The sequence below is a fragment of the Protobothrops mucrosquamatus genome, unplaced genomic scaffold (genome assembly GCF_001527695.2).
Source record: "Protobothrops mucrosquamatus isolate PMUCROS unplaced genomic scaffold, P.Mucros_1.0 scaffold815, whole genome shotgun sequence".
NCBI lineage: Eukaryota > Metazoa > Chordata > Lepidosauria > Squamata > Viperidae > Protobothrops > Protobothrops mucrosquamatus.
This window is the reverse complement of record NW_015387078.1, coordinates 80472-93140: the sequence shown is the minus strand read 5'-3', so window position 1 is coordinate 93140 and position 12669 is coordinate 80472. Positions and strand designations below refer to the sequence as shown.

At 41.8% G+C, this 12669-nt stretch overlaps 1 protein-coding gene across 2 annotated transcripts in view; it reads right to left on the bottom strand.

Annotated features, from left to right (window-relative positions):
* The window catches only part of CYGB (cytoglobin), a 69033-nt gene that overhangs the window by 34316 nt on the left and 22048 nt on the right, over nt 1-12669 (bottom strand). The window contains exons 2-3 of one of the 2 annotated variants that reach the window (XM_015818896.2): nt 4063-4294; nt 385-516 (exon numbers count right to left, since the gene is read on the bottom strand). In XM_015818896.2, the coding sequence (XP_015674382.1) occupies nt 385-516; nt 4063-4294 (364 nt within the window). Of the gene's footprint in view, nt 1-100; nt 517-4062; nt 4295-12669 lie in introns of those variants that run through there. The other variant, XM_015818897.1, reaches the window with a different exon arrangement.

Sequence of the window (12669 nt, the reverse complement as noted above, 5' to 3'; positions counted from 1 at the left end):
AATGCCCAGCGTGAGCATTTGTGTGAGTGGCGGGTGGGCACGCAGGCCTGCTGCTTGTGCAAATGGAGCTGCACCTGCTCACCCGCCACTTGTGCGGAACCATCTCCTCTTCCCCTCGCCAATCCACAAAGCCAAAAAGATTGGGGACTGCTGCAGTACAGTACCCATAATTGTCTAACTCTCTAAAGAAGTACGTAATACTTCTAAAGAAGTATTTTTCAGACTTCTTCTTAAATACCTGCAGAGTTATGCATATGAGCCTATTGCAAGTAGAGTGAAGGGGTGACGGGTCATGAGAATCAGGGTGAAATTGTGCAGGAATCCCAAGCCTGCCCTGCCATATTACACTCCCATTATTGAGTTTGGAAAGTGCATCCAGCCCACCTCCTTGTATGCAGCCGTCACATGAGTGTAGATGAGGCTCCTCATCTTGGCCCAGGCTCTCTGAACCTCTGGAGCACTGAACTCATTGGTGTACTCTTCCGCAAGCACTTCCAGCATGACGCCAGTCAGAATCTGGGAGAAGGACGAAGAGGAAAAGTTAGGAGAACAGGATTTCTCATTCTCCTCTGTAGTTTCAAAACAAAGCATGACCGTTAGCCCCTCCCCCTTTTAAACTGCTATTGCTTTGGCTGTGTGCTGCCATAATGGACGTTTATTCTCACTTTCTGTACAATACCCAGTAGACGAATGACAAGGTAATTAATAATAACATAAAAGCACTCTTCCTTAATATTGTGCTTCCCTGGGATTTTAGACTATAACTCTTTCATTCCTTGGTAGGTTATTTTAGGCTAAGGCAGTGGTGGCGAACCTATGGCACAGGTGCCAGAGACGGCACTCAGAGCCCTCTCTGTGGGCACGTGCGCCGTCGCCCCAGTCCTAGGCCTTCAGCTGGGTTTTATAAAACCTTTTCATTTTAGACTTCCGCCGTCGTGTGCAAAAAAAAAAAAAGGTTCATCAATCAGTCAATTTCAACTTCTCGCGGGGAAAAAAAAGATCTTGCAAAGTTGGAATTGATTGATTGAATTTTTTAATCCCACCCAGTCTGCCATTACCACCGCAGCCACGCCCACCCAATGGGCCACACCTACCCAATTGACCACACCCAGCCAATGGGCCACACCCACCGGGCACCCGATGATGCATAAGTGGGTTTTGGTTTGCAGTTTGGGCACTCGGTCTCTAAAAGGTTCGCCATCACTGGGCTAAGGGGTGTACCTAAATAATTTTAGGGCGTGGGTATAAAGGTCTTAAATTTCCTGATCTTTCCTAATCATCTTAGATGACTAGGTTATTTCAGTTCAGAAGCACAAAACTAGAAGTTCTCCTTTACCTCATAGCCATTTTATCCTTCACAATTGTTTGCCCATTTTTAGTAGACTACAGGGGGCAAAATGAGATTTGTCCTTGATGCTCTGAGCATGTGTGGTGAGGCTATGCACCCATTGAAAATGACGCAGAAGAAATGCTTTGGATATTCAAGCTTGAGCACAGCACATTTTCTGCTATTCAACAAGGCAGGTTAATGTGATCAAAAGTTGCGACTGTTTTATGAGTTACTCATTTTAGTGATTCGGTGCTTATAACTTGAAAAGTAAGCATTTAGTTATATTAAAGTTGGGCTTGTCTACTATTTTTTTCCATCATCTGACATGTCCTACGTGGCCATTTCAGCAGCCTGTGGGACTCTGAATTTCAGCCCCAAGGTTGCACCACAGCTTGCGCTGAGGGAACTGTAGAACAGACTGTTTGGATGGCAACACAACATATTACCAAAATCAAATCAATAGAACAAAATCAGCGATAAAATTAGACGACCAAATACTTAATAAAAGCAAGGGAGTTAGGAAAGTGTTTTCTTCATGTTGGAAAAACTATATGCCAAGAAAATTCTGCAAGCAGGAGCTCCAAAAACTATCACCAACAGATATAAAAGTTATTAAGAAAACAGCTTCTTTAGTCAATAAAGAGTCATGGGATAGCTCATCTAGAAGCAGATTTTTTTTCCAATAGCTACCTTAAAATTAAGTATTTCCATTCAAACTGGACGGGGACTATTTTCCGCCCAAGTGAGATGTGTTTCAATTACTAGTTCTAATTAGTACTTTAGCAGCTGCATTTTATGCTAATCCCTGGAACTGAAAAATGATTCGGCAAGTGCTTCAGCCTTCATGTGAGTGCAGTATTTTATTTTATTTTGCTATTTATGAAAACAGCCTTTTTCCGGGCTTCTTCAAAAGCCTAAAAAAAATATGTTTTTCTTTAAGGAATCAGAAAGATTCTTAAGCAGTGGACTCATACAGAAGTCTGAAAAAAAAGATGGGTGTGTTTGAATAAACTGCAGGGAAGTGCTGCATATATACCACGTCTAAAGCACTTCTGAATCACTTTCAAAGTATGAACAACCTCCCACCTGGTCTGCCTTCAGATATAGTCCACTTGCAGTTCACTACAACAATCCTGGTTGAGGATTCCCATTGCATAAATAACTCTAACCAAAGTATTTCTATCCAGGAGAGGCTGCAGTAGCCCCCCCCCTTCCCCCCTGTTTGCTATAGATTAGAAATAATAGAATTACAGCGTAAAAGAGACTAAAAATAAAATATATGAGAGCATTCATAATATAACTTATAGCTGGTGTCCCTAGCTTCATGTTTGTATCTGAAAATCTAATTGGAAGTTTCAAGCACAACAATCACAAAAGACACCAATCTTGACAGAATAGTGCGCAGATCTGATATTTTAAAAGTATGTTGCAAATATTCATTATTCATTGTAAAAGGCTGAGACTGTTTCATCTTTTTTCAATTTACCATTTAACTTTTTTCTGAGTCGGGACACACTTTAGATAAAACAAACAAACCAAATCTGGACTTTAGCTACCACCTTACTGCTCAAAAATAACCAGTGACAGTTTTAGAAAGAAAAGAAAATGCTTTGTGCCATGCCAGCTAAGCTTTTTGGTTTGGTTTTTTTAATCTTTATAACAATATGCCCTGCTAATTTAAAGCATCTATATCACAACAAGATAATTTGTATCTGATTGCTAGCTGATATTCTGAAATGTGTTCTGCCAATCTTCTTCCTCTCTGTTCTACATTGTGACTGCTATAATCTTTAGTGTTTCAACTGGGAAATTGTTGATATTTTAGATCAAGCCAAATCCAAAAATGCTAAGGAGTTCCTGGAAAGTTGGCATTCTGACAAATCAGCCGTGTGTGTGTGTGTGTGTGTGTGTGTGTGTGTGTGTGTGTATGTGTATGACAGATCTAGATTTCAAAATCAATAGAAACAGATCTGCAGTAAGGTGAAGTTGCTCCAAGTGCTCTATTTCAGTCAAAGTCAATAGCTTGGGTCAAAGGGCATGAGCAAATAAGGGCTCATTGACTTGAGATTCTTTAGCAGAAAGTATATAGTTCTCCAGAACTGACAGAGGAAATCAATCCTGGAAAAAGACACAAAATAATAATCTCTACAGAGTGGCATTATATAACTGCAGTATTTTCCATTCAAGTAAAAGACTTCTGAAGGACAGAAAGACACTCTAGTCTTCTCCATCTGAAAATGACAACCTGAGTAACCTTTCAAATCGTCCTTAACCCACAATTAAAAAAAAAAGTTTTTGGGAAACAGCAATTAATTCAAGTCTGAGTTTGCTGCCTCCCTGTAGAATGATTAATGGAAAAAAATGTATATGTATTTGCTGGTCTCTGCCTTTCCCTTATAGGTACTCTTAGGATATTGCAAACAATCTCAACTCAATCCAAGTGTCAAAACAAATGGGAATGATTGTAAACAGAAGCCCCTAATGTATACATTTCGTTGTTTGTGGATCTTACAAGTAAACTGAATATTGATGATTACACCGCAAAATGATATATAGATTCTGTTATTAGAATTAGATGGAGATTCTTCATCATTTAAATACTTTTGAGATATTAAAGCACCAAATTTGAAATTGCCAATGACTATTAGCCAGGCATTATTACCATTTTATGTCTGCTTTATTTGGTTTGGGGGCTTTCTTATCAATGTTCAAGAACATGGTTTTTCTCTTACCTTGAAGTAGACAGGGTCGACTTTGTGCTTGACCGCATGTGCCTTGCCCACCAGAGCTAGCACAGAGGAGACCTTTTCTGAATCATATATGTTCTCCACCACACTATTAATAGCCCCCATGACCCTCCTGGCATGTTTCCGCAGCTGCAGGCTTCTTTCCATCTCTAGTGGATCTTCCATGTGCTTGAACTGGCTGAAGTACTGCTTGGCAGATGGGAAGTTGACAAAAAATCTGCACAATACCAAAGAGAGAAGAGTGCCAAGTTAGTTTGGAAAACAATATGTCCCAGTGTGTTTTGGGGTGGGTGGGGAGGAAAGAGCAATGGAAGTGAAGTGAAAGCCTTAAAAGTAAGGATTTTGAGAGGGAGACCCGGATGCCATTTTTCTCACATCATTAGGACAGCTTCTACCACAATGTTAGCTTCCAGACGAATTGTAATCATGCCAGCAGAAAAGTCAATTGTTTTTAATGAATTTTGGGGAGCCATTTTATATGGGAGCATTTTAAAACTGGAAGAAGGCTGAACTTCAAGTGATTTTACTGTGGAAGTAAAGTAAAAGTAAATCTACTTTTATGTGGAAGAGCTGCTGGGGTGAATGCATATCACCATATTTATCACTTCCTTTCACTGAAAATTTGCCTGTCCGTTGCAGCTAGTTTAAACCAAGCCAAGTGCTTTTATTTCAGCCAATATATTCCCCAGGATGATACTTTTAAGTTTCTTTAGAGATGATTATCCCTTTAGCTCACTTTTAAGTCAATGTATAAAACTCTGCCAAGCATTCATTTGTTCATTCATTTTATATGATGTGTTGTTAAATTTTCAAATTATCCTCACAGGAACTTACAATAAAAACAGTGTAAGCAATTGTGGGAGGAATCCAGAGAAAGAAATATTTTGGGGAATATTAAAAAGGCAGAAACTTATCCTACCCCCAGCTAAAAAACTCAGCATAGGCCAGCTTTTAGAAATACAAATTTAATAATCCTTTCAGAAAGGTTGGAGCCTTCCAGCTAGAAACTGAAGAGATTAGGAAGACAAAGACACCTAAAATCTACATACCCCACCCAAACTCTAAAAGACATGACCTTTGGGGACATAATAGGATTAACCCATCAATACCGAAAGGGCACACTCAGGCTCAGGTCAAAGTACATGACACAGGAAATACAAAGCCTCAAACAGGAACAGGAAACAACCTCAAAAGCCCCAGAAGATATAAAAAACCCCACTCCCAACTACATGTGGTCAGTTTTTCCCAGAGCCATCTTTCTGTTTGGCTTTCCTCTTCAATAAACTGCAACCTTCTTTCTAAAGCAGTCTCCATTTTGTTTATTCCCAGCTTGGACTGGACCCTGATGAAGATTTTTCTTTCAACACAATAAAAATGGTGTAAACAATATAAAATGATTAAGTCATCCAGTCTGAGGACAAGGGTAGTGGGCCAATGTATCACAATTTAATGATGAGAACATTTGGTTCATGCAAAACTCTGCTTTGTGGGAACACCCAACCAACCCTTTGTTCTGTTTTTTTTTTCCAATTTTTTTCAGCGATGCATGTATAGGAGAGGTAACACCATTGAACTGGTTGAAACAGTAGTCTAGTTATTTTCTTAATGGACTATTGGGGGTTTATGTACTAATTTGCATTCATATTCTGCTTTTTTCCCGAGAAACCCAAGCTGGGGGGCACATTTCTATCCTTTCCAACAATTTTGGGGAGATAGGATAATGATTACAGATGCCTAGAGTGCTTCTTTGCTGAAAACATGGGAAAGGATTAGCATTTGAATGGATCAGAATTTCAGTCAGGTTCTCCCCTTCTACTCCCAAATCCACCTTGAAAAGCCTTGAACCATGTGGCATAGAATGGCAGCCTGAGGTAAATTAGCCATGGCTTTGAGAACTGCTTTCTTATGCTTGCACAGTTTGCTCTTCAAGCAAATTCCTAGTAGGCCAGTTTCACTCGGAGACAGATGGGGGTGGGGGAGGGGGGAAACAACCACCTGGCTGTTTCTGATCCTGACTGTTTCCTTCACCCACACACTATGACAGAGCAGCAGACTCTTTGGGTTCCACTTGATTAGGTTGTTCCCACTTGGCTGGTCTCACACAAGAGGTTGTCAGGGAAGCCATATGAAGCCGCAAATGGAATAACCGCATCTCCCGCTGCTTTTCCTTAGACATCTGGGATTTATTAGCCTGCCTAAAATAAGTTCTGAAGTGTGAAGAGTGCGTGGCAGCAAAAGGACAGGAAAGATGAGAGACAGAGAGCCGCAGGGGGAGGATTAAGTGCTTTATTTTGCCTTTTAAATATTCTTTCCATTTTCTTTCTGATCCAGTCCAAATGCCAGTCTCTCTAGCTGATTTTGATAGAAGGAAAGTTGCTTCTCTCAAGGAGAGAAGCAACCTGGAATTTAAGGAGAAACTTCCTAACTGTCCCAGTGAGGACAATTAACCAGTGGAATAACTTGCTCCTAGAAGTTGTGGGTGTTCCAACACTGGAAGTTTTTAAGAAGAGACTGGACAGCCACCTGTCTGAAATGGTATAGGGTCTGCTGCTTGAGCAGACCGTTGGACTAGAAGACCCCCCAGGTCCCTTCCAGCTCTATTCTGATTGAAGGTTGCTGTTGATTAAGTCATATTCTCAGGTTTCTCTGCAAAATACAAATCTGTTCAATGCTTATTTCTGCCAGCAACAATAGATTCTGCCCAAATTTTTTTCCCAGGGTCAAAAAGCAACTGTCTGATAGATGGTCCCAAAGCAGCTTACCCCTTTCTGGAAAAAGAGGTAGCCAAGCAAGTGAGACAAAGTGGATGCCAGATTGATATCTTAGTACAGGGGTGTCAAACTCAATTTCATTGAGGGCCATCCGGCCCCCTCAAGGGGGCCAGATGGGTGTGGCCAGGGTGGGTGTGGATGGAGTGGGTATGGCCTAATGGGTGGGCATGGCCAGCTCTACATTGTTCGATTCAAGGGTGCCTGTGGGGGCCTGGGCAGGAGTGGGACAGATCTGAGGATCTGTGGCAGAAGGGGGTGGGATCAGGGCAAGTGCCAAGGCATGGACCACTGGAGGAGCCTCACTGTCTGCTGAAACCCCTTCGCCGGAGCCCATCAAGCCGGATATGTGAAGTAGGCGAGCACCATTTGCTGGCCACTTCCAGGCGATGGTGCATTTCTTCATTCCTCACAAAGGGTGACACCTCCCCAGCATGCACCCGGGGGGGGGGGCGACATGGCAGGGGCTGGTTCCTCGCTGTTTCTAGACAGCCTTGTGGAGCTAAGACTGAGTGCATTTCAGCATAGATGGCCACCACAAAATTGTACATTGGCTCCCGGCCGGCCTGGGCCAGGGCCAAAGCAATGGGGGCCGTTCCCTCACTGTTTCCAGGATGGCTTCGCGTGCCACATGAAACCACTTCACGGGCCGCATCCGGCCCCTGGGCCTTGGGTTTGACATGTCTGTCTTAGTAGAATAACTGTTGTGTTACAAAGGAGGAAAGGATGAGGATGAGGATTCAAAGCCAAAGGATTGTTGCCGCCTCTAATATCTTAATTAGGACGAGCCAAAATGGCAGAAAAAGTATGAAATCTTTGAAACATCTTCGCAAGCAAGCATGTTACAAAAACCAAGCTGCCAAGATTAATTTACTCTTCACTAGAGATGCAGAATTCAGTTGGGTTATTAAAGTGCAAAAGTAGCTGTGCAACCTATCCTTGCATTTCTGATCCTTGCAGACTTGTAAAGCAAAGGAAAGCTGCAGTAAGATCATTAGCACAATTCCGTCAGCAACTATTTTGTTTAATAACCAACTTGCCTGTACCAACTATGGTTGCTAAATGAGGATTAGCTGTATAATATATTTTTCTCTGTTGTTCTTTCCTTACTATCAGATTTCTTGTCTCAGGACAGCAAATCTAACTTATATTTCCACTTCTGTGTATACATTGCAGAAGCTATGTGTCAGATTTCACTAAATGCTTCCTCTCTTTGAAGGTGTTTTCTATCTGAATGAGTGTGCAATGCAAGTCTAATTAAAAGGCCTTGGGGGGAAAAGAGAGAATGAAGAGCTCTGAAAGTGTCAGTCAAAAATTAAGAACTGGACAAATTCAGATTTAGTGGATGACTGGTTACCTAGTCATTGTGATAATAGCTGTGCTTTTTCTTCTGTAAATTATGGCTATTATTTAAAATCTACTTTTGTACATATATATTAGTAGAAATAAATTGTATATAAATCCTTACTGATTAAGGGTTCCTAACTGGCCATGCTGATTTATATGAATGCATCCACATCAGAGCTTCACTTGTTCCTTTCTGATGCTAAATTGGAGGGTGAGTGTTAAAAAGTTTTAAAAAGAAGGCAGAGGACAGAGTGAAATAAGCTTTTAGTTACATATTTGGGTGCCCATACACATATTAACAGAGTGAGATTCGGCCCAGTTTTAAACGTAACTCTTGGATAGGAAATGTGGAATATGAGAAGACTATTGGAGCCCCTCGAGAGCTGGTTTCTCAGCACCAAATTAAATCACCACTAATTTGATTTAGGTGAAGGTAGCATTGTTTTAAAGAATGCTGCCCTCCTAAATCACATAATATAAAACTAAATAAGTTATATTGCGCTATTGCTGTCTGCTCTTTAAATAGGAATGAAACCAGCTCAGCACATATAGATTGTGAGGAATGTATATAGGTATATAAAAATAGAAGGTGCAACATTTTGCAGTTCTGTATGGAGCATTTTAAATTCTAATGGTCCTTTCTGTTTTTCCTATCCTCTCCCCTTCCCAATCTCTACATTGGCCTTTCCTCCTATCCCAGTGGTGGCGAACCTATGGCACGCGTGCCAGAGGTGGCACTCAGAGCCCTATCTGTGGGCACGCACGCTATGCCCCGGAGATGGCAACTGTCCCTCTTCAACTAGCCGCCCGCTAACTCACCGAGGTCCCACATGGCCGGATGCATCCCAGCATGGCTGGTTTCCCTCCTCCCCCCGGTCCCATCCCTCCTGGCCTCGCATGCTCTTCTTTTCCTGGGTACAACCCACTGCATCGCCTCCTCAGCTGTCGGCTGGCCAACCAGCTCAGAGGCAGCTTCTCTGAACTGCTGGCGGCGGGCTGCAGAGCTGCTGATAGACACTGTTGGCCCCCATGCGCTCGCTGGCCTCTGTGTGTAGAGGCTGATGGTGGCAGGCAGCAGCCGCCCCGGCCTCGCCTTGCCCTGCGATGATGGCACCCCCGCCCTGCCTCACCTTACCTCGCCTCACCTTGCAGAACAAGCCTCCTGCCCACTGCCCCACCTGCCAGAGACCCCCTGGATCTCCCCCAACCCTGCCCGGCCCCCACAGGCGTCCCTCCCCAAGATCAACATCGAGGTGACCACGCCCACCTCGGCCACACCCACCCAGTCTGCCATGACCACCACAGCCACGCCCAGCCAGTGGGCCACGCCCACCTGGCACCCGGCAATAAATAAGTGGGGTTTGGGTTGCAGTTTGGGCACTCGGTCTCTAAAAGGTTCGCCATCACTGTCCTATCCTGTCCACTAGGGCTGCATTCCATTTTTCATCCTCCTTGGAACATTTTTGAAGTTTTCACTTTTAAAAGGCTTCCCTTTTAATGCATTTATATTTTTGCAAAGAAAAAAGTGTGCTTTCTGACATTCCCTCTTAAGTATGAAGTGTGGTATTTTGACCATACAAGCAAGTGCACTCAGACCTGACTGTCATAGTTAAGGTCTGAAAAAGCTCCTTCAAAACACATTCTGCAGGTATGTTTTATTAATCTGCTCCATGTTTTGCTTCCCCTGGACTTCAGCTATGTTTGTTACAAACCTGCAAGAATCATTACAGATGAGTGGTAAAAAAAATACATGCAATTAATTAATTAACCATCAGCCTTTTGAATAATAGCTGGGAGTTGCAACTATCTTTCAACTTGGCTTACATATGGATTTCCCCACTGGAAAAAAATCACATCAAGATGGGAGAAAACAATTGTGTGAATCCAAAGCTTGGCAATAACAACAACAAATATTATTGTATGTTACTACAATAATATTTGTTGTTATTGCCAAGCTTTGGCTTTGCAGATCTAACACTTGCTATTGCACAACATGGAAATAAAATTGATAAACGGCAGCTGTCACAAGTATGAATTCTATGGAACTGCTTATCTTATGCACTTCTTATAAGCATCTTCTGCTGTCTTTTGACAGCTGATAAATTTGTACAAGGTGTCTTTTCAAAAAGATCTCTTTTCCCTTTTGTTTCTGAGATTATAATCCTACAGAAGAGTGCAATTCTATGGCTCCGGGAAGGGTATCTCAGGGCTGATAGAAATTTTGATAATTCCTTCTCGGACAGTGAAGAATTCTGACCTTAGTGATAGAATTGTGGCACAGTTTTAGAGAAATCTGTTTTAGTAACCAATGTGGACTCCTGCAATCTATTCTTTTGAAGCTCTCTAACATCAAAAAGAGGCAAAAGGAGATGACAATGGACAGTGGCCAAGCCTTCAGATCTGCTGCCTAAATATTAAATACAACCTTTCTCTCATTCCTGGCCAGCTGTCAACAAATCTCTCTTTAAAAAAAACACATTATTAACTTGAAATATTTTTATATTCTTTGAAAGGTGAACAGCTTTCCAGAATAAAGAAATACAATAATAAATATTTTTTAAAATGATATGAGCTAATGATAAATATTTCATTTATTCACTACTTATTTATAGTACTCTCTTATTTCTTATCCTGATTTATAACTTGCTTTTCTACCAATAAGGCATTCAAAGTTGTAAAAAAACCAAAACAAATGAAAATAATTGTGTTAGATTTCTTTGTTGAATGTAGTTCATAGAAAGAATGTTCCATATTTCCTCCTTGGTCCTATTGGCAATGATTAGTGTCTCAAAAGTTAGAAATTTCCTGAATCAAAAATATGAGCATGCTCAAAATTGGAGACCACTTCTAAATCTGACTTGCTTCTTAAGAACTGTGAGTGGGGCAAACACAAAAAATATTCTGTTCATGAATTTTGTTAATTTGTTGCAGGATGAAAGTTATTATTGTTGTGTCCTGAGCCTGCTAGAGTAGGAAACAGGCTCAGAATTGTTGCAAATGGTCCCGGGCAAACCAAAAGCTGCCTGGGACCAGACAGGTTGGCGCCAGCCTTGCGCGCATGTGCAAGGCGCGAAAACAGCCAGTTCCTATTGGTTAACACTGTCTGGGTCTAAGGCCCTATAAAAGGCCTGCGTGCCTTTTGCTGCTTGCTTGGTTGTAGGAGAAGATTAATAAAGAGCTTGTTTGTTCACCATGTATCTTCGTCAATTGGCAACGAACGGAATACACAAAAATTATTATTTGGGTTTATCTATTGGGAAAAAGTAAGTAAAGGAAACTTCCTTTTCAGGGATGATAGAATTTGACAAGAGTTAGCAAGCCTTCCAGAAATTTAATCCTTCCTTAAGATAGCAATATTAAAAAACCACACCCAGCAGAGGCTCCCAGGGTTCTTAAACCATAGGTACGACTGGGATTTTGAGACCCTATCATAAACTCTTTCACAAAATGGCTGTTAGTCAGGAGGGCCATCCTTGAAAGTGGTGCAGTTTTCCTCACCATCCCTGCCCCCTCAACTCACCTTTTATATTTTGGGGTGGAGAGGGTAGGAAGGATGAGCACATTTCTAAAAAAGCACTTGGCTATTAGAGGCCTGGGGTAAATTAAGGAAAAGTATTGCTGATCAGATTAATCCAGTGAGAGGGTGGATTGCTTTCAGTGATTGTGTAAACTATTTTTCAGGCATTTTGAGCCTTGGACTTGGGTATTAGTCTTCCCTGTTAGGGTACAAAGGAGGAGTGTGAAGATTTAGCAATACAGAATTTCAGAGTTGGAAGGGACCTTGTAGGCCATCTAGTCCAACCCCCTGCTCAAGCAGGAGAATTTCAAGATGAGATCCAAGCTAGACAACAAATAAAATTATGGACTGGTCCTAGTTAGCTATTTTTAATTCAGTGTTCTAATTTATGTGGGTTTCTTGTTTAGAAATTAACAGAAGACAACAATATTCAAGTCAATAAGGCCCTTCAAGATGCCATAAAGGGATTGTACGTAAGTTAGATTTTTGTACATGTGTGTGACATCATGACACATTATAAAAGTGCAGAACCTACATTGCATTGACGTGAAGCTTTATCGTCTGCTTTCCCCCGTCACCTGTCCCACTAATCTCACTAAACTCCAGTGAAGCAGAAGTGATGGATGATAATATAAGCATGTGGCTTATCACTTTGGAATCCTTTCCTATTTTCATTGACTAGTTGGCTGATTTCTAATTCTATACATGACAGAGAAGTTTAGTTGGAAGGCAAGTAAAAATTCTCAGTCTCTAGAATTATATAAAGCAGGGCTTTTTTTCTCGGAGAAAAGGTGGCGGAACTCAAACCTGGCCACGCCCTCATCAAACCCTAGGACCGCCCCTTTAGAGAACAGGAATGCAAGTAAAATTTGGGAGGGGCTATTTCCGGTGTGGGAGGGGCTATTTCCGGTGCGGCCGGCCCGGAAAAAGGTGCCGGAACGCGGTTCCGCCGCGTTCCGG